Source organism: Schistocerca gregaria, chromosome 2, assembly GCF_023897955.1.
Source record: "Schistocerca gregaria isolate iqSchGreg1 chromosome 2, iqSchGreg1.2, whole genome shotgun sequence".
Lineage (NCBI taxonomy): Eukaryota > Metazoa > Arthropoda > Insecta > Orthoptera > Acrididae > Schistocerca > Schistocerca gregaria.
Window position 1 is genome coordinate 882,792,468 of NC_064921.1, and position 22,055 is coordinate 882,814,522.

The window sequence follows — 22,055 nt, forward strand, 5'->3', positions numbered from 1 at the left end:
ACAAGTAGTCACCGTCTTTGATTGTAACACACTACATGAACAAGTGGGTCAGATCAATTACACAATACATGGCTTCGTCAAACTGGAAGGAGAAAGCTGATGTCCATTTATACATCTCAGTGCACAGCAGAAATTGTTGCTAATAGGCAATAGTGCAACAATTATCCCTGCTTCTGCCTGCCTGGTCCTAGCCATCTATGTCTGACTACTACAGCCTACTTCCTTGTAGGTATAGACAATATTTACCTTGAGAGAATCTGATGAGATTGAAAGTACAGGCTTCTTATTGGCTCGGCTTGTCTTACTTGCACCCCAACGCCTTTTTCGAGAAATGCTGCCAGCTGCTGCAGCATCTGCTGGGTGAAATCATAAAATTTTGTTGGAAAAATATAATTAAAAGATAACACATCACATTTCTGACTAAAAAATGATGACATCAAGAATAAAAGGACCAATTAAATTCATTCCATTCGAGTGAATCACCATTTCAAGAAAGTAGAAATAAAGATGAATAATAAATGTGTACATAATGAGATCTGGAATTACAAATCCATCCCATCATGAATAAGGTTGTAAAATAGAAACCACAAAGGATAATCGAAAGAAAGATCACGGCCTAGAATAAGAAACATTATTATATTTTACAGTATTTTATGAAACATATGGTGGAAAAGCTATTTAAACTGAACTGCTAATTTCCACCATTGTTCTACATCATTTAAATATGCTACACACAAACAGTACAGACTATGTGAGTTTTACAAATAAGTGACAGACCCATGCAGGAGAGGTGGTGAATATGGGGTAAGGCTGTGCGTGAGGGGAGCAGCATAATGAAATCTACATCATGAAGGCTTAGATTAAGTATGACAATGAACACCACAAACTGAAAACCCCACATTGCAACGACTGTTCGGCTGTCAGACAGGCACTGCATTTTGTCTTCACAGTCTACCCTTTTTCCACCAACATTTAATCAATGCACTGTAACTCAAACTGTATTTTACTTCCTGAACATGAGGTCAAATGAAAAATAAATTTCTTCAGTTTCTGATGTTGCTTCATTCATTTATAATGCTGTTCTTGTATTTGTTTACATTTCACATTACATGGAACTTGATGATGACCAATGCATTTATCAATCATACACACACAACCAAATATGAAACATATCATAAAACAATGGACACTGGAACGTAAATGCCTGTACAAATGTTTTGTAATTATATGATGTTTGAGAGTACATAGCAGGACTTACTTTAAAAGGAGTGCACGATTGGTGCACTGGAATGTGGCAAGACACACTACGCAAAAACACTGTTGTTGTGGTCTTCAGTCCTGAGACTGGTTTGATGCAGCTCTCCATGCTAATCTATCCTGTGCAAGCTCCATCTCCCAGTACCTACTGCAACCTACATCCTTCTGAATCTGCTTAGTGTATTCATCTCTTGGTCTCCCTCTACGATTTTTACCCTTCACACTGCCCTCCAATGCTAAATTTGTGATCCCTTGATGGCTCAGGACATGTCCTACCAACCGATCCCTTCTTCTAGTCAAGTTGTGCCACAAACTTCTCTTCTCCCCAATCCTATTCAATACCTCCTCATTAGTTACGTGATCTACCCGTCTGATCTTCAGCATTCTTCTGTAGCACCACATTTCAAAAGCTTCTATTCTCTTCTTGTCCAAACTATTTATTGTCCATGTTTCACTTCCATACATGGCTACACTCCATACATATACTATCAGAAACTACTTCCTGACATTTAAATCTATACTCGATGTTAACAAATTTCTCTTCTTCAGAAACGCTTTCCTTGCCATAGCCAGTCTACATCTTATATCCTCTCTACTTCGACCATCATCAGTTATTTTGCTCCCCAAATACCAAAACTACGTTAAGTGTCTCATCTCCTATCTAATTCCCTCAGCATCACCCGACTTAATTTGACTACATTCCATTATCCTCGTTTTGCTTTTGTTGATGTTCATCTTATACCCTCCTTTCAACACACTGTCCATTTCGTTCAATTGTTCTTCCAAGTCCTTTGCCGTCTCTGACAGAATTACAATGTCATCGGCGAACCTCAAAGTTTTTATTTCTTCTCCCTGGATTTTAATACCTACTCCAAATTTTTCTTTTGTTTCCTTTACTGCTTGCTCAAAACACTAATAAATTCAAATCAACGTCAGCAAGCTTGGATGAATAATTGTACAAAAGCACATTTGTTTCAAATTTAAATTTATTCGGGACTTGGAACTTTTATAGTGTTTTGAAATGAAGCTGTAAGTAAATGGATAATTTATCAAGTAAGAAGCACAATATTCTGAGAAGTACAGCTGTTACTCACCATATAACAGAGATGCTGAGTTCCAGAGAGGCACAACAAAAAGACTGTCACAAAATAAGCTTTCAGCATGGCTTCAGAGACTGCAGTCGTGTGTGTGTGTGTGTGTGTGTGTGTGTGTGTGTGTGTGTGTGTGTGTGTGTGTGTGTGTGTGTGTGTGTGCGCGCGAGGCCTTGTTGGCCACAAGCTTATTTTGTGACTATCTGCAACTCAGCATCTCCACTGTATTGTGGGTAGCGAAGATCCTCTTCAGAATATTGTTACATTCCATCCTGAATTTTACACAGTAAGAAATACAATTACACATAAATGCTATCGTTTTTAAAACACATGACCAATTCAGGAAAGGTCGAAACACTTTTGGGGAAAAAGAAAAGGTTACTAAAAACAGAACAGCTTCAAAATGTAGAAAATATCAACAATTAAGTAGAAGATATTGACAATTAAACTCTAAATGTTGTAGTTCTTGCTTGTTTTGCTGGTACATCCACTCACCTTTGTTTGAGACCAGCTTCTCATTCTCCTGAAACAAAATTAAAAAGATGTATTTATAATAAAAGCATTGAATGGCTTCAACTCAAAAGATCAGGTAAAGTGGTACTGAGGCAACAAGTAACACTTCAATTACCTTATTATCCTTGCCATCTGTTGCAATATCAGTTTTGGCTTCATCACGGGAAACAGTTCCTGTGTCCCCTTCAATTCTTGAAACAGATTTTTCTGAACTGCAAATAATAACAACAATAATAGTAGTAATATAAAATGAAATGTGTGATAAGACTGGATAACTAATAGAGATACTTTACATGCAGACACCTTCACAGAGAAATATCCAGAAGCGCACCACATGGTTTACATTTCATAGATATTAATTGTGAAGACAACTGGTTCATGACAAGAAAATGCCCCACAATTGTCATCGTCTCCAATGGCGTGCTCCTTCCAACTGGAGGCCCCCTTCACAAGGGGGTGCACCAGTCGTAGGTCACTCTTCACGTCTCAGGTCACAACCCCCCAAACACCTGACTGATGGACCAATCAGCAATTTGGGAAGGTAGCAGCTCAGGCAATCACCCCTCTCTGGGCTTGGCCTGTACCAGAGGCTACGTGCGAACCGTACCTATCAATGCAGTGCTGGGAATTGTGCCTCACCCAGTCACCTGTCAGACACATGGGCCTGCGTTCAGGAGTGCACAGGGAAGAAGAAGAAAATGTGGAGCCTCAAATGCCGAAGGGGAGGAAGGATATGAGAAGGTGAATGAAGAAAGGAAAAGGGTACGAGAAAAAAAAGTGGAGAGACTGTTCTTATGTCAGCAACGGACAATGTGGTACATTCCCAATAACACCCCAGACACGTTCCCCAAGGGAGGAGAAAAAGAATAGCAAAAGGATACACATGCAATGCAGAAAGGAAAAGATGCTGCAAAGGCTGGGGCCTCGTGGTGGTAGCCAAGAACCAAAGAGTAACGAGCCCCCTGGGGGGAGGTGTGGTAACAGGGATGTGGTGTCAACTGTGGTGAGTAGGGATCCAGGAGGTAAAGGGGTTGGGGTAGTGGAGTGTAAATGACAAAAAGTCATTAGTACTTTGATGTTGGCAGTTAGATTGTAAATGTTGGAGAGCCCTGTCTGATGGCTCCATCTGCATCTCTGTCCACATTAAACCCACCTACCACTAAGAGTACCTGCATTTTGACAGCGGTTATCCCTGTCACACAAACAACTCCTTCCCATAAAGCCTGGCCATGCGGGGTTGGAGTATCTGCAGTGACAAGAACTCCCTTTCCCAGCAATCTGAGGGTCTCACCAAGGGCTTCAAAGACAGTTATTATCCCCCAGACCTAATCCGCAAACAAATCTCCAATGCCATTTTCCCTTAAATTCCTAATCCTCCCCTTACCCGCAAAAACTAGACATAAAAGAGTGACCCACCTTCCTCACCCAGTACCACCCATGCCTTGAGCAACTTAACCACATCCATCGCCATGCCTTTTGAGTACCTATCGTCATGCCCTGAAATGAGGGACATTCTACCTGAGATCCTTCCCACCCCTCCTAAAGTGGTGTTCTGTTGCCCACCTAACCTCCAAAACACCCTAGTCTATCTCTATGCCACATTCAATCCCAGCCCCATGTCACAAGAATCATATCCCTGTGGAAGACCTAACTGGAAGACCTGCCAGCCCACCAACCCAACACTTCCTATTCCAGTCCTGCCACAGGTTTATCCTACACCATCAGGGGCTGAGCCACCTATGAAAGCAGCCATGTCGTTTACCAGGTCTGCTGCAATCACTGCCCAGCTTTTTATATTGGCTTGATTAATAACCAGCTGTCCACCAGGATGAACGAGCACTGCCAATCTGTAGCCATGAGCAACACAGGCCACCCAGTGGCACCGCATGCATCTGAACATAATATACTTGATTTCAATGGCTGCTTCACTACCTGAGCCATCTGTATCCTCTGTGCAGGTGGGGGTTATCCTTACAACATATTCTCTGCTGCCACATTTATCCCAGTCTCAATATATGGTCCCTACACCCTCCAGCCAGCAGTTTCCATCCCCTCTGTAAGGGCACTTCCACCCCATTCTTGTCTCCAACCTCTTTGTTTGTTGCCCTCTGCACCTTTACCCTACTCCTTCCCTTTTCCCCCCCACCTCCCAGCACACAAAATTCTGAAACTTTGCCTGTTGGCATTCTAGCCCTTGCACACACCACCAGACAGTGTTCCTCTCTCCTCCCCACCCATACGCTACTATCCCTTCCCATTCCCTGCCCCTTCCAGATTGCTGTTCCATCCCATAAAACAGTTGCATTCGGCCCAAGCTGCAGGAACTGGCAACCTTGTACATGAGCTGTGGTTGCTAGTGTGTCTGAATGGTAGGTGCTTCTCTTTTGCTGATGAGGGCTGTGGTTGTAAGTTTTGTTTAAGCGTCTTAATTGTGCCTGTCTGCAACTTAACATGGCACCTTTATGGTAAGTAGCAATCTATCTTCTCCTACATTGTTAACGAGACCTCTAAACATGAAACGAGCGACAATAACTTAAAACAGCTTAAAATAAAGCAGAAAACAGTATAATCACATCAGTTCCCAAAATGACTGGTGATGGTCAACTTACAATGATCTCCTTAAAATAATTCTTTCGTAACGTTGACCCGGACTGTGAGGTTCTTGTGAGTCACTTTCCCTTCTGCGACTCTTCTGTGATGGCTCTGGACTACGACTTTTCCTGTTCAACTTTACAGGCCTTTGGTTCTCGTGTGAATCAGGGCTGTGGCTTCTGGTGTCTTTACTGGCTGCACTGTAGCTGTTCGCATCTCTACTTGTCCGACACAATTTTATTCTCTTTGGTTTCACTTTCACCTCTTCTGTTTTCGGTTGATCAGATGAGCCACTCTCATTTTTTGCAGATGAGTTATCTGCCTCGTGGAGCTCCTCCAAATGCTTATCAGTCTTCTGTGAGTTTTTCTCATGCACTGAGTCAGTTTTCTTAGCAGAATCGTCTGCCTCAGGCTGCTGTTTATTATCAGATGATGAGACAGTTTCCTTAAGAAGAGCATTTTTTTCATCAGACGATTCCATTTTCACTCTTTCTGATGAGTCACGTCCACCCTCCTCCCTATTTGACTGAAAATCTGCCGAATCACTGCTGCTGCGTCTCCTTGGAACAGCACCTTCCTTGGAAGGTGTCTCTGAAGACGCTCGTGATGCACTACTGTCATCTTTGATTGCATCTTGTTGTACAGTACTTTCATCTGATGTTTCTCTGTCACTTTCTAACTTCAAACTGCTTTGCACTGCAGAACTGTCATCACCTAGAAGTTCCAGTACCTTTTCTTTAGTCATGCCCTCAGAAATATCTTTCTGAGAGTTGTTGTCGCAGTCTGCTTCTGACTTATCACACGAAGAATCATTGCACATATCTGCAATCTTTTCTTCTATAGTTTTTTCTTTTTTTACTACCTCAGAATTTAATCCAACAGATGGTTTCTCTTCAGCAGGATCTTCCTGCTCTGATCTATTATCCATGGAATTTCTTCTACCCTGTTCACTAGAGTTCTCATTCAATTTAACTTCACTCCCCTTTGCTTCCGACTCATTACTTCCCTGAGCACAGTCTGAAGCCACTCTATCCCTTTTACTAACTGTCACTTCAGTCCCATTGTCAGATTCACTTTCAGTTCTTCCTCTCTGTTCTTCACTCTCAACTGCAGAACTGGCTGCAATTTCGTCACATGTTGCTCTGTCTGCAGCAGGTTCTCCATCCTCACAGCCACTGGCAGTAGACCTCCTACGTATCCTGCAAAAAAAATTACAATTTATAGAACCTGACAAAAATTAGATATGTGTAAAACTTTCAATCCTAAATTTATTACAATAAAAATGCATAGGTGCATGTGACTGCATAAAAAGTGGCAGTGGCAGAAATTAGAATTGTTATAGTCAGTTTATGCACGAGTCAACTGTATTACATAGTGCGCAGTACTGTTCACAAAAGTAAATAATACATGTAATTGCGAGTGTCACTGACTAAGTTATCTCTCCCTGCCACTCAGCTCGCATCCTCCAAGAACACGAGAAAAACTGTTCTGTGCCATTCTTAGGATTTCACTCATGGAAAAGGCACTTGAAATTGTCAGATGGAGTAACAAGTAGAACAATAATAAGAAATAGCTGAGTATCATAAAACTGTGTGTAATAATTCTGAAGTTTAGAGACATAGTTGATACCCTTATAACTGCAAGAAGAAACTAAGATTAGGGTTTAACATCCCACTGACAACTAGGTCATTAGATATGATGCAAGATAGCATAATTCGGACTGAATCCTATCTTCAGGAATATTTTTTGTTTTACTGCATTAATTTATTTCACAAAATGAACTTTTCTTGGTTCCTCATATTTATTTTGGACCTCAAAAGGGCAGAGAGTGTGTTTCTTCACCACTTAATATTTGTCTAAAGACCTTACATTTCAGTGAACATCGGCATCCTCAGTGGAAGGCACTCAGTTAGGTGTGCAAAGAATCTCCAATTTTCATCAACCCATTCCCAGTTTTCTCACATGGTCTGTTCTGTTTATGCCAATACATTTTTAATGGGCCTAAGGCCGTGGCCTACATAAGCTACCACAGCCTAATCCCACAAAACAAAAATCACCAAGGACTTTGTGAAATTACTTTTCTTCACAAGAGCAATGTTGGGGTCATGAATAGCTAGTTGACGATGAGGAACTGCTGAGCTAAAGTGAGGTGGTTGATATTTGACCTTTACGCATGTACTGTCATTGGATGTTCCAGAATGAATGGTGTTATGACACACATCAATGCAGTAGAATACTGCTCACTATTTCAGGTACATTTCTGCATAACTGAAAATATCTCCATTCCCACAGTGTTGAGCAAGAGCACGCATATCAAAATTATCAGAATGGATGCCAACAACAAGCTTCCTTATAGAGGCAGCTAAAACGTTTTTGTTGTTACTACTGTTATGTCAAAATTTTTACAGTGAATTCCTCACTTCAACTGAACATGTTTACCGTTTTGTTCTTCTTGTCTTTGGTTCTAAAAGAACACCTCTCCCAGTCTCAGCCAGAGACTGCTGAGACTGTGAACCTTCATCTGTGTCCATCACTTCTGTGGTGGGTAACTTTTTCTGAATTGGTTCTGTAGTCTCTTTAGGAAGCAATCCCTGCAAAAGGCAATGTAATGTTCAGTCATACCTCCTTAATCCAAAATTCAATTATTGTTGCTGCATTATTAACTGAACATGTGAATTTATGTTCTCACAAACCTGTGGGTTGTCTTCGGACCAAAATGCAGTGTCTTCTTTCCAATCCTCTTCACAGCCTGTCAAGTTTTTTTCTGCATTTTTGCCTGGATCCGTCTTCTTTTGGCCAGACTTAATTGTTTCATTTAATTCATTAGAAACTGTATCATCCTCTTGTTTCTCATCTCGTTTCAATGATCTACTCCTGCATTGAGACTCACTATCATCTGCACCAGAGTCTTCCGCTTCTGGTGAAGAGGAATGGGAGTGTTTTCTCCTCTTAGAATGCCTCCGAGATGATCGCCGGACTGTTTTCTTTTCTGGACTCTCTCTATCTTTTTCCTTCAGCTTGTCACTTTTCCTTCTCATTTCCTAATTAAAGTGTTAAGTTAGAACACATTATAATTTTATACATATATCTAATAATAATAATAAGTGAAAAATCTGCAGGACTGAATTTTTTGAATTATATCAATCACAGACATAACATCAAGGTTAATAAGCACAACGTTCTGAAGGAGAAAGCAGAGGCTATGGGGCATATACACAATTAAATAAATATCAAATCAAAGTTAAGATTTAACATTTAAGTTTGACAGCACTGCAATTAAAAAGATACAAGCATACATGGATTTTTTTTCATCAAAGTGTAGTCATTAACAATTGCTGCTTTCATTTGTGAGGAGGAAACAGCATGGCATAGGATAACGCCACATATAGCTTCAATTCCGATATATCATGAATATAGCGTACAGTAGCTGAGGCTTTTGTTTTATCAGAGTACTCCTTTAATCATGTATATTGGGTAGGGGGCTTTTGCCAGTTAATGGTCGACTTCTTGGTATCAGATTTGTGGTACAACAGTACTGGGGAGTCTTTTGGAAAAAATGTTGAAAATGCCTTTAAGAGATGGAATTTGTGAGGGTAAATTTAACAGAAAAGCTGCAGCATTTTCCCCAGAAGGTGTTGGGAAAGAGATAGAGAGACTAGGATTTAATACAGATTTAACAGAAAAGCTGCAGCATTTTCCCCAGAAGGTGTTGGGAAAGAAAGACTAGGATTTAATATCCCGTAGGTCATTAAGAGGGTACAAAAACTCAAAGCGGGGGGGGGGGGGGGGGGGGGCGGCGGCGGGAGGCCTTTTCCTTTCCAAAGAAATCAGACAGGTATTTCTGTAGGCGTTCTTAAGGGATACCATGAAAAACATAGATGTAAAAGGCCTGAAGGGGATTTGAATCACTTGAATGTAAGTGCAAGGATCTCGAGTTATTGTGCAACTCACTTGGTCTGTCAAGGCTGTACCACAACGGCAATACGAAAATATGTTCCAAAAGTTTCCTAAGTTGCTAAAGGGCAGCATACTGGTGGTTACTGAGTTAGACTAATTCAGAAGTTACAAACTTAACTCTCTCATGAATAATATACTTGCAAATTAAAAGTTAAGATCAGAGATTAAGTTTTGTAGTGGGGTGGCCTTACTATGGAAAAGCAGTCTGGCAGTAAGCTTGGAATTTTGCATCTGAAAATAGTTAAGTTCTGTATTGTGGTGAGCTCAGCAGTAAGTTATGTAGCATTTGAGATGCTGGGCAACTTACAAAATCCTGTTATGGAGAGGAAGGAGGAGGTTGAGCCAACAACAGACAGTGTTAAATCAGCTGATAGCAGGGAGTTTTAAAATCTTCCTATGGTAGGAGCAAATGCTCAGGTGAGTGGCTGACATGTGAAAGAGTGGAAAGTACTAAGGAAAGCTGAAGCTTGTAATGGATTTTGAATGGCAAGAATTACAGGTGGAACACAACAAAAACCTTAATCATCTAGCCACTTTTAGACTATTTCCTGACCATTCCATTCTCACGTAGCATGTCAGAAGAGGAACACCTAAACCTTTAAGTGCGACCTCTGTTTATGTCTTTTGACACAACACAACAGCCCTATGTAATTTAGCTGCTCCTGAGACAACAGGCTTTTACTTCAGTAACTATAAGCTGAAATGAACATATGTAAAAGACTAGATATGCCTGTCAGACTGTAATTCCAAGCTGGATGCTTTCTTCTACTGGGCAGTGTATGGCCAATTGACACTTGCTCATTTTTGTTTTATGATTAAGCTGCACTTTTGTTCATGTTTTTTAACAACAAGTATTTTAATTATTGTGGATGGTACCTTAGATCGAATGTATCTTAGACTAAGTTGCACACTAGACCTGTAATATAGGCGTAGCCGATATAGTGAGTATATTGAATATTGCAATACTGATGTTCCACTTTGCACTTTTTTAAATGGTGGTTGTGGTGGCAAACTGATGTGTTGCAAAGTCTAAGGCCTAAATAAAACTGGAAGGTGATGTGTTTGCTAGGGAGTTGGCAAAGTCAGTGTATATCTCACATCGAAAAGCTATCTGAAATATGAAGATAGTGACATTGACTGATCTGAAGTGCAGCTTGAGGTTTAGGTTGGATTGGAAGGCAGACGATTCCAGCTGGCGAGAGCAACAAATGTTGTAACAATATTTTTATGCATTCATTATATCAAAGTTACACTTGCTTCCATGGTGGGAAATCTTTTTTTCCTCTGCAGTGAGATATTTCCACATTTTAAATGTTTTTATATGTACAAATAACAAGAACACACCCACTCAAAAATGCGTATTACTATGGAGGTCCTGTTAGTTTGCAAACTTTTGTTCTGTTTTGATAATGTTTCAGTGTTGTTAGTGACTTTGTCCATTAGTTGTTTCTTGAGTCTTGCATCTCTGCCATGTTAAGAATATGAATCCATGCACACTTCGTAACAGTGGAAAGATCATTTATTTTAAATAGTGAGCAAAATGATAGCAAGGCTGAGAGGTTTACGTTAAAACACTATAACCCTCTGTACCAAGCAACAGCAAATCTTGCAGCCATAGTGTTACTGAAAATGACAGCAAAGTTGAAGGAGGCAGGGTTGGTATGTTCGAATTTACAGCACTTGACTTAGAGAGAGAGAGAGAGAGAGAGAGAGAGAGAGAGAGAGAGAGAGAGAGAGAGAGAGTTTTGCCTTCAGTAGGAGTACACTACTTAGCCGCTATCAGTTAAAATCAGAATTTCGTTTAAATTAGACATGAACATATTTCATTAACGTAACTAAAATTTGTTTCTTCCCTATTGGGTAAACAATGGAAAACTTAATTTTTAAGCACTAGGGGGAAAATAGCAAAGTTTAAAAAAGTCACTACTACTTAGTTCTGTGGTCAGATTTTGAAATTACTCATTAAAATTAACTCTGTCAGACATTTAACCACTGCTCTATTATTCCTAACCAAATTACTAGTAATATTTGTTGGGAATGGAATCCTGTGACTGTAAACTTCTGAGAGGAACTGCTCTCTATGTAGATTGTATGTTTGGCAGGTGAAGATTAAATTATTAACGCCGCTCACATCTGAGTTGTTGCACTCACAGGTGTCTGAATTCCTAAGTTGTAGACCAAATAATGATACAGAGAACTGCCTTGATTAAATCTCATCCTTTTGCAGTGTAAAAGTAGCTCTGCGGTGTACAGATATATCGTAAAACCACAGTATGCAGGATATGTGGGGTTGTACCCAACTATAATATTTTCATTTATTCACTAATGATATTTTCCATTCCCCTTCCTAATGGGATCTGATTCCCATTTTAACTCTATGTAATAAAGCAGTGAAAGGTAACTGGATATCTAAAAAGGTTCCAAATAAAGCACCTGCCTTGGCCAACTCGTCTACAGTTTTGTTATACAAAATGCTTGCACGAGCTTTAATCCAAAGTAAATAAATATATTTCTTTATTTGAAAGCATTCTGTTATTTCATGAACCACGCTTATAAGTTCATTGCTTTGTTAACCAATTTCTGTTCTCTATGGTACTAAGAATGTTTTTGGAATCGGAAATAATCACAAGTCTTATCGTTCTGGGTTAAATAGTACAGTGTATCATAGCAACCGTCATTGAAAAAGTTAACAATCAGTCAAGGCGGCTACGAAAGTATTTGCTAGAAAGAGCAGATAAGCAGTTGGTAGCAGCTCACGCACACATGAACTGCAATCATTTAGTTCCACAGGGTGTCTACGAGGGAGGGAGGGAGGGAGGGAGGGAGGGAGGGAGGGAGGGAGGGAAGAAGAAAAAAAAAAGGATTTTTCCCGGTTAAAAAACACAATTTCTCCCGGATGAAATTACATATAAAGCGGGTGAAAATACATCCGTGTTAAGTAACAGTATGCTTTCCCTCAGAGCTGTAAAACCTAACAGTCCTTTGGTGGTGGTGGTGGTGTTTAGTGTTTAACGTCCCGTCGACAACAAGGTCATTAGAGACGGAGCGCAAGCTCAGGTTAGGGAAGGATTGGGAAGGAAATCGGCCGTGCCCTTTCAAAGGAACCATTACGGCATTTGACTGAAACGATTTAGGGAAATCATGGAAAACCTAAATCAGGATGGACGGAGATGGGATCGAACCGTCGTCCTCCCAAATGCGAGTCCAGTGTGCTAACCACTGCGCCACCTCGTTCGGTATCAGTCCTTTGAATCGAAAAGGTCTTATACCGACGGAGGACGTCCCAGCACTTTAGGAAACGAAAGCCAGGAAAAACAATGTGCTGGGAAAGTTGTTTGATGCGAGACAATATGCACAGTGTTTATTTTAGTATTGCGAAAGTATATACACAAATTCCACAAATTACAGCACGGTAGCTTCCAAAGCTCTAAAATAGAGATTGCGTTGAGCGATGCACTTTGGTCAGCCAGTCATAACTTATGCCATGTGATCTCACTAGCGAATGATGGCAGTTATTCACAGCACGAGGCCTACGAGAAAGACAGGCCGCGGCGTGTACGTTACGAAGGTAGGTCGAGCTCGCTCAAATCAGCAAAGTGCGCTTCTACAACGGTTAACTCTTAAGTAGATGTGTACGTACGAACGAGAATTGCATTGTCTATTGGCATCCACTGTTATTAGTCCTACAATGATAGGAATTCCGTAGGCCTACTAACAGGCTCTAATTTGACAGTTAAAATCGTGCCAAAATGATTATCAGTTGTGTAGAAAAGTCGAGGTGTACTGGCATGAAAAGACTTGTGACATTGCTGAGTAACACATTATGCACAGTTTTTTGAAGGTCAATTGCACTTTTGCCATCAATCGCATTAATTTTTTATCTATGTAAGAACAACATTAAATATGAAAACTAACTTGAAGCTCGGTCTTTTTTTAGCATGTGTTACACGTTAAGTCATATCAAATACAAATGTGCCGGTAAAATTTTAAGTAGTGGCATAAATGACTTATCTTCTGGGCCCAACATTTTTCAAATGGCTGATCCTCTAAGTGTTACGCTTTGAATGAGAGTTATAACGCCCTGTGATTTAAGAAATTCACTGCACATATTCACACGTAACATAAATCATCTTGTGAGGAAATTTTCTTTGAAAGTAACGCATCTGAAGCCACTATGCGTAATATTTTCTGGTGATCTGTTAGAAATGTAAACAGTTTTGACATCACGCACATCAAATGCACATTAGTTGTTATGGATGTACTGCATAATCTTCAACCTAAAGCCTTTGACACTCTTCGGTGTCAGCAAACTGGTCTGTGCATTGTGTAAATTACCCATTTTCTATGCAACTGAACTCTTATTTTGGTGTTATTCTCTGATTTATGTTTCATTGCTGCAGTATTATTCAGCAGCAGTGGACTAAAGTTATTTGTCAATGAGATCTAAAACAATGAAAAATCCCGGAATTCTTAGAAATTCTCGGGTTTTCCCGGGCCATATACACCCTGTTCCAGTATGATAGATGTTACATTACGTTAATGCTTCTTTCATAGATCTTGATTTCGACCAAAGGTTTTTGTGGCAGCACTTTCTGTGCCACATAGATGAGTAATGGGCAAAGTTTAAACAAATTGTAAGTCATGCTCTGGACAAATATGTCTTAGTAAGTGGATTAATGGTGGAAAAGAACCCCTAGTAGTTTAGCAACAAACTGCAGAAAATTCTGACAAAGAAAGGCTGTTGCATACTTGGTTCATGCTTGAGGGATACAACAAATACGACTATAATACATCAGCAAAAAAATCTGGTTCTATGTAAGCTCTCTAAAGCTAGTCTAAGCCTTCCTTCCAGTCACTCATTGATCAGTCTCATGTGGCAGTTGAAGATAGCAAAACAACAGCCGAAGTTTTAAATTTTCACATTTAAGAAATGTGTTGCAGGAAAATTGTACAAACATACCGTCGTTTGACCCTGGCATAGAGTCCCATATGGGCAACATACTAATAAGCAACCCTGGCACACAGAAACAACTGGTAGAGTTGAAACCACTTATGTTTATAGGTCTGGATGGGATCCCAATTCGGTTTTACAAAGAGTACTCTAAGGTACTAGCCTCTTACTTAGCTTGGATTTATCGGAAATTTCCCACTCAGCGCATCCCCAGCAACTGGGGGTAATAAAAAAAGCACAGGTGACTTCTGTCTACAAGAAGTGTAAAAGAAAGGTCCTACAAAATAACAGACCAATATCCTTAACATTGATTTGTTGAGGAATTCTAGTACAATTCCAATTTAAATGTAATAAATTTTGTAGGAACCAAAAAGCTTATATTCATGAATCATCGCTGTTTTACAAATCACTGCTTTTGTTATGCTCAGTTTGTCCCTTCCTCACATGATATACTATGAACTATGGATGAAGGGCAACAGGCAGATTCCATATTTTCAAATTTCCAAAAGTATTTGACATGGTGCCCCACTGCACACTGTTAATGAAGGTACGAGCACACAGAATAAGTTCCCAGACAAGAGAGCGGCTTGAAGACTTCTGGAATAATAGAACCCAATATGTTATCCTTGTCGGCGAGCGTGCATCAGAGACAAGGGTATCATCAGGAATGACATAGGTAAGTGTGATAGGACTGCTATTATCTTCTATAAAGATAAATGTCTGGAAAGAGTGGACAGCAATCTGCAGTTGTGTCTGTTGTGTGTGGGAAAGTGTCAAAGATGAGTGACTGTAGGACGATACAAGATCACTTAAGACTAAATTTCTACTTTGTGTGATGAACAAAAGCTGGCTTTAAACCTTTTAGTGCCAAATACGATTTGATCGTGATCCAAATTTTCTGTGAAAAATGCCAGTAACAATCTGATCGTGATGCCCTTCTCATTCATTTTTTCTGCGCTTTAAGGCAAAGTTGTTAGTATTTCCTAGCCAAGACACAGAAGGAAGGTCAAAGGCACAGCATATCGGTCTTCTTTTCAATTGTTAGTGTGATATTTTGAGTAAAATAAACTTCTCTGGCATTGTTTATCTACCGAGTATTTCGCAGAAGCATAGCATCGTCAAGTAAGAAGTTGCAGTTCTATACGAGTGATTTAGACAATAATATGATAAGTAGTGGAAGTGAAGATGAATTTGCAGAAAGTGAATCGGATTATGAGATGTCCGGTGGAGAAGAGGACTCGTCGTTTTCTTCTTCAAGTGACGACTGTGCGTCAGCAAATGACGACGACGATGACCAAACACAACTGAACTGCAGTGCAAATACTTTTCTTGAAATAATGGATGAGGCATCAGATAATCCACCCCCATCCAAGCTTTGTGCATTCAAAAGTACCAGGCCCTAAACATATACCAGCAAACGCCACACCAATAGATTTTTTTAATTTGTTGTTCTCGCAGCAGCTTCTTACGATTATAGTGACTAACAGATATGCTCGCCAGGTGATTCTGTCAACGCATTTATCGCCAAATTCAAGAATCAAACAGTGGCAACCAACAACTGTAGCAGAAATGAGGACTTTTACAGCAGTGATTTTGAATATGGGACTGGAAAAAAAAAGACAATTTTTAGTTATTGGTCAACTGATGCAAACTTGTTGACACCGTGGTTTCCGCAAATGTTTTCACGCAACAGGTTTCAATTGTTGCTGCGGTTCTTACATTTTGTAGACAATTCGAAACTTCATCCTTCTGGTCACCTATTATATGATCCAACAGCCAAATTTCAAGTATTGCCAACAATGTTTTCAGTCACTACTACACTCCACACTAGCAATTGAGTGTAGATGAAAGCCTTGTTGGGACAAAGGCGCACTCACAGCTAATCCAGTACCTTCCAAATAAACATCATCACAGATGGGGAGTCAAATTTTGTATGCAGTGTGATGCAGTAAATTACTGCCTAGGGTTTTATGCATACCGAGGTGCAAAAAGTGATGATGACAAAAACGAAATAAAAGAAAATGGCCTGGGATATGTAGTCGTCATGAAACTACTAGCTCTTGGGAGCTACATGCAAAAAGGTTACCATGTGTTTTGCGATAACTTTTTTTACATCTATTCCTCTGGCAGAAAAGCTGTATTCAGTTGGCACTTATCTAACGGGAACAATTAGAAGAAACGCTACAGTTTTTCAAGAAATCTTTTATACTTCTCTGTGGCTTCAGACAAAAGAAATCACAGAGAAATCCAGTCCTCCTTGTGAGCACATCTTCCTCTGCTAAATCATCAGAAAAGACAATTTGCAACAGACAGTCGGTCAAGAAACCAGATGTAATTGTTGAATATAATCAGTATATGGGTGGCATTGACTCATCTGATATTATGGCATACTGTTATTTAGATGAGAGGACTGTCAATATGTGGAAGAAGGTAGTGTTCAGCATAATTGCCAGGATGTTGCTGAATGCATAAGTTTTGTATAAGGAAAGCCTAAACCCCAGCGACAAACCACCGACACGACTGAAGTTTAACAGTATAGTCATATGCAAACTTTCTCAACAGTGGTTTCAGGCAAGGACTGCAACCACAAGTGCAACAGATATAAATGTACCTGCTCCAACAGTATATGGTGTAGAGACTCTTCCGGGGAGAAAGGAACACTACTGTAGTGTTTGTTCTACGAAGGATAAGAAGCGGTGTTCACGAACAGTATGTGTTTGTTGCAAGAAAGGACTGCATCCTTCATGTGTTGGTCAGCACGTGTGCAAGTAGTTGTCATAACTGCAATCTCACATTTGTCAGTGATTTATGACTGAAGAACTGGGAACACATTTAGAGCAAAACAATTTTTTTTTGTAATGTTATGTTCTTTTTGATTTTTTCTTTAGTGAAATAAAAAAAAAAATTATGCCTTTATGATGTTTTTGTTAAGAAAACTACATATAAACCTGAAATTTTTGAGTATATCATCATTTGATGGGTCTCAGGGTAAACTGAAATTTAAGTTTTAATTTTTTTTCAATAAACCCCATTATGAAAATAATTTTTTTCTCTGAAAATATGTTATTAGACAATGTGTATTGCACATATTACTATAGCCAACAGCATTCCCTAAAAATTAAAAAAATACATTCCTTTATGCATTAGTTTAGATTTTATTGCCAAGTATGGCAGAGGTCTGCATTTTACTGTAAAATCGCATGGCACTTTTAACATGATCTTTTGAGAAAACAACTGGTGCTAAAAGGGCTAGATACAGAAAAATGTAAGAATGCAGATGAGCATGAAGAAAAAAAACCCTTAATTTTAGGATACAGGACCAGTTGTGTCCACTTGACACTGTCATGTCATTTAAAATCTGTGTGTAATGTTGCCAAGCAATATGACATGGAACTAGCATGCAAAGACTGTGGTACAGAAGGCAAATGGTCAACTTCAGTTTACTGGGAGAATTTTAGGAAAGTGTGCATCATCTGTAAAGGAGACTGCATATTGGACACTGTTGCGACCTATTCTTGAGCACTGCTCAAGTGTTTGGGATCCAAGTTGGGTTGTACCAAAGGAAGTCATCAAAAAAATTCACAGGCAGCTACCTAGATTTGTTACTGGTAGATTCGAACAACATGCAAGTGTTTGGTGATACTTTGGAAACTCAAATAGGAATCCCTAGAGGGGAGGTGACATTTCTTTTAGAGAAACACTATTGAGAAAATTTAGAGAACTGGCATTTGAACCTGACTGCAGAATGATCTCACTGCTGCAACATACTTTCCACGTAAAAACCAGCAAGGTAAGATACAAGAAATTAAGGCATAAGGGGGCATACGGACAGCTGTTTTTCCCTCGCTCTACATGTGAATAGAACAGGAAAGGAAAAGACTAGCACTGGTACTTGGTACATTGCATGGTACATGGCTTCCAGAGTGTGTATGTAGATGTACAGTGACGTATGTGCTTGTTACTGCTTCCTCCGTATAAGAAGAGACTGAGGAAGGAGTTCAAAAAGTAACCCGTTCTTTGGCGTAAAACAGCACAGCAACATTGCCTTCTGACATGATTCTTGGGCCATCCATATAAATATGTAGAGCTTTGCTCAATAGCATCGAAGTATGTGCTGGTTATTGCATTATGGTTAGTGTACGCACTAAATTCCACGTAAAGCAAAGGAGCGGAGGGCACAGTACAGAGGCCGTACATACATAAGTAGTCTTGCTTCTTGTTATAATAAATTTTGGATATACGTTTCAACCCATGAAAACTTTCTAGAGGTTGATATAATATTATGTTGGACACGATGATGTGGAGCGTTTTACATTTATTAATTACTGGGTGAGCTAAAAGCACTAAACTTTTCAGAATATATTTGCTGGAGGGCCATTGTTACCTAAAATCAAGACATTATCAGTGGGTCTAATACGAGTGCACTGGCAGGAGTGAGTTTGTTTGGTTTGGTTTGTTTTAGTGCGTGGAAAGAACTGGGGTCATGTGCCCAAGTCAAAACTATAGAATACGAAGACAGAGAGGAGTTAAAAAATGACTATATGTCAATCCCAATTGACATAAGACAGCTAAAAACAGGGATTTGCAGAAAGGGTTACAAAAGACACCATACAGATACGGAGGTCCAGAACTAAAAATTAAATGGCCTTTGCCATACTGCTATGACGGATAAAAGTAAAATGCAGTCAACAGCCCCCGTGACATTTGCTAAAGCGGCCAATAACTCTTGACAGCAAACCCAAGCGTGAATGTAAACAGCTAAAAATGGGCATTCCACCAGGATGTGGCGGACAGTTAAAACTTGGGCACAATATGTATAAAGTGGTGTGGGAGCTCCACTTAACAAATGACAATGGCTAAAAAGGCAGTGCACAATAAGCAACCTAAAATCTGGAGCTTATTCCCATGAAGGGGGGGACCAATGGTGATGATAAAGTGACACCACCTCCTGACAAATGACAACACAAGAGATCATTGGAAGGAGTAGAGGAACTGCAGGGCTGAGGTACGAGGACTACAGCCTCGGCAGCAGCCTCATTTTCTGGAAGACCACATGACCAGGAACCCACAAACATCACAGTGACTCCATCACGAGTGAGCAAGTGCCAGTTTTCCTGGACCCGTTGCACAAAGGGATGGGCAGCATACAGCGAATGTAGTTTTTGAGGGTGCTGAGAGTGCCTGAGCGGAGGACACAATTGAAAAGTCTGTGTTGCCGGATGTACTCCATGGCCTGATAAAGGCAAAGAGTTCGGCTGTAAATACTGAGCAGTGTGCCAGATGCAGATATCGAAAAACGTTGGTGCTGATGACAAAGGCACACCCGACACCATGGTCAGTCTGAGAGCCATCAGTGTACACAAAGGTACTACCGCAAGGTTCCACATGAAGGTCGTGAAACTGAAGGCGATAGAGGGAGGCTGGAGTATTGTCCTTAGGAAGCGAATGAAGGCCAAGGTTAACACAGGGCACTTCACGAAGCCAAGGTGGTGAAGGGTTCACACCCACCATGAACGTTGAAGGTAGTGTGAAGTCAAGCCGCCGGAACAGGTACCAAAAGCGGACTCCAGGAGGCAAAGTAGAGGAGCGACATGCCCCTTACTGGTGATCAAAGGATTCATCTAAGGAGTAGGCATAGGACGGGTGGCACTGTATGCCAGACAAACAGCATGGATACCCGCTGAGGAGAAAGTCACGGCAGTAGGACGGTGGTAGTTCAGCAGATTCAGCATACAGACTAACAACCGAACTAATGTAAAAGGAGCCAGTGGCCAAATGGATGCCAAGATCGTGGCTAGTGTAGAGATCGCACATAAACAAAGCACCCATAGTCTAGTTTCGAATGGATAAGGGACTGATAGTCTAGTTTCGAATGGATAAGGGTCTGATAGTCTAGTTTAGAATGGATAAGGGACTGGGGGCTGCCAGATAAGACACACGGGAGGACCAAGAGAGCTTCCTACTTAGCACGAGCCACAGGATTTCGTAGTTTCAACGAATGGAAGAGCAACAGACCAAGATGTAAAGATGGTGGGAAGAATCAATTGCGCTGTCAGAAATTCATACAAACAAATTTGTCCATAGAAAAACAAAAGCCACTGCCTATGCTTCAGGAGTAAAGATGATCAAGCCATTGCTGAAGACGCCGCTCAGTTGGACAGATCCATGGAGAACTGCAATAGATCGCAAAATCATCAACAAACAGGAGCTGGAGGTGCCCGGCGGAAGAAAGGCAATTATAAGGTTAATGGTGACAGCAAAGAGCACAGCGCTCATGATGGAACCTTGAGACATACCGGTATCTTGTATAAAAGTGTCTGACAAGGCAGAACCCACACGCAGCTTGAAAACTCTGTCTTTTAAAAAATTCATGAAGGAAACAGTGCAGGTGGCCACAAAAGCCCCACGTGTAAAGAGTACAGAGGGTACTAATTCTCCATCAGGTGTCGTACGCCTCCCACCCCCCCCCCCCCAAAAAAAAGGGGGGGGGTCACAATTCAGAAAACCACTCATGACACGGGTGGACAAAGTAACAAGACGGTCAACTGCAGAATGGTGCGCTCGAAATCCACACTGTGCAGTCGTTAGTAACTTGAGCTACCATACCAGCTGCACTTGAATCGTACGTTTCATCACCTGGAAAACACATCTGGTGAGAGAGATGGATCAGTAGCCAGGAGGTGGTTTTTGTCCTTACTGGGCTTAGGTATGGGTACGACGGTGGCTTCATGCCAACATTAGGGAAACATGCCCTCTGCCCGAAGTGGTTGTACATATTAAGCAGAAAGTGCTTGCCTGCAAGAGAAAGGTGCTATAACATCTGAATGTGGACAGCATCTGGCCCTGTGTCAGAGGATTGGGATGAAGTGAGAGCACTATCTAGCTCCCTCATAAGAAGCGGTATTGTAGCACTCACGATTCTGAGAAGAGAAGGGTATTGCATGAGCTGTCTCCACCCATTTCCAATGGAGGGAGGCAGAGTGATAGTGGGAAGAGCTCAAAATTTCTACAAATGGCGGTCCAAGGTGTTGGAGATAGCGATAGGGTCTACTATGACATTGTCACAGGAACTGCGTCACGGCATGCCTCAGTCCACCAAGGGACTGGGACACAGCATGGTAAAGATCAAGCGCGAGGAATGGAACACACTACAGCGGTAAGTATAAGGTTTATAATATATTCCACCTGGTCATCATGACTGGGGAAATCTTATTTGTTGAAGGTCTCTAGGGAGGAGTAAGCCACCAGTCAGCCTTAGTAAGCCGCCATTTGGGTGTGAAAGCAGGTGCGGTAACAGTCAGCAGATGGATAGCACACGGGAAATGGTCACTCGCTTACGTGTCAGAAAGAATGGGCCACTCCCGACAATAAGCAAGCTGGGCAGTGCTGAAGGTACGTCCAAATGGGAAAAGACTTAGATGTCTTTGGACAAGTCCGTCAAAGTAATAAAACGAAGAGCACGAGCAGCTGCTTGAGTGTCATCAGCTAAAATTTCCTGTAAAGTAGATGGCAGAGGCAGGACAACACGAGATTGATTAAAACAGGGACATGACAATAAAACATGACGCACTGTCAATGCATGACCACAAGGACACTGCAGGACGGGCTCACCAGATAGCAGGTAGCTAAACCAGCAATGCCCAATACACAACCTGGCCAAAAGGACCTCCTCTCACCAAGATGGTCGGGAGGAG

General features: G+C 40.9%; 1 protein-coding gene across 5 annotated transcripts in view; it reads right to left on the reverse strand.

Annotated features, from left to right (window-relative positions):
* LOC126335298 (apoptotic chromatin condensation inducer in the nucleus-like) overlaps nucleotides 1-22,055 on the reverse strand; it is an 85,404-nt gene that overhangs the window by 52,349 nt on the left and 11,000 nt on the right. For 2 of the 5 annotated variants that reach the window (XR_007564852.1, XM_049998402.1), the window contains exons 2-7: nucleotides 8,147-8,494; nucleotides 7,893-8,044; nucleotides 5,471-6,652; nucleotides 2,977-3,073; nucleotides 2,844-2,871; nucleotides 247-353 (exon numbers count right to left, since the gene is read on the reverse strand). Coding sequence is in view for 3 of the 5 variants with exons in the window: in XM_049998402.1 (XP_049854359.1) it covers nucleotides 247-353; nucleotides 2,844-2,871; nucleotides 2,977-3,073; nucleotides 5,471-6,652; nucleotides 7,893-8,044; nucleotides 8,147-8,491 (1,911 nt within the window). In the remaining 2 variants the exon portion in view is untranslated. Of the gene's footprint in view, nucleotides 1-246; nucleotides 357-2,843; nucleotides 2,872-2,976; nucleotides 3,074-5,470; nucleotides 6,653-7,892; nucleotides 8,045-8,146; nucleotides 8,495-22,055 lie in introns of all 5 variants that reach the window. The other 3 variants (XR_007564851.1, XM_049998401.1, XM_049998403.1) reach the window with 2 other exon arrangements.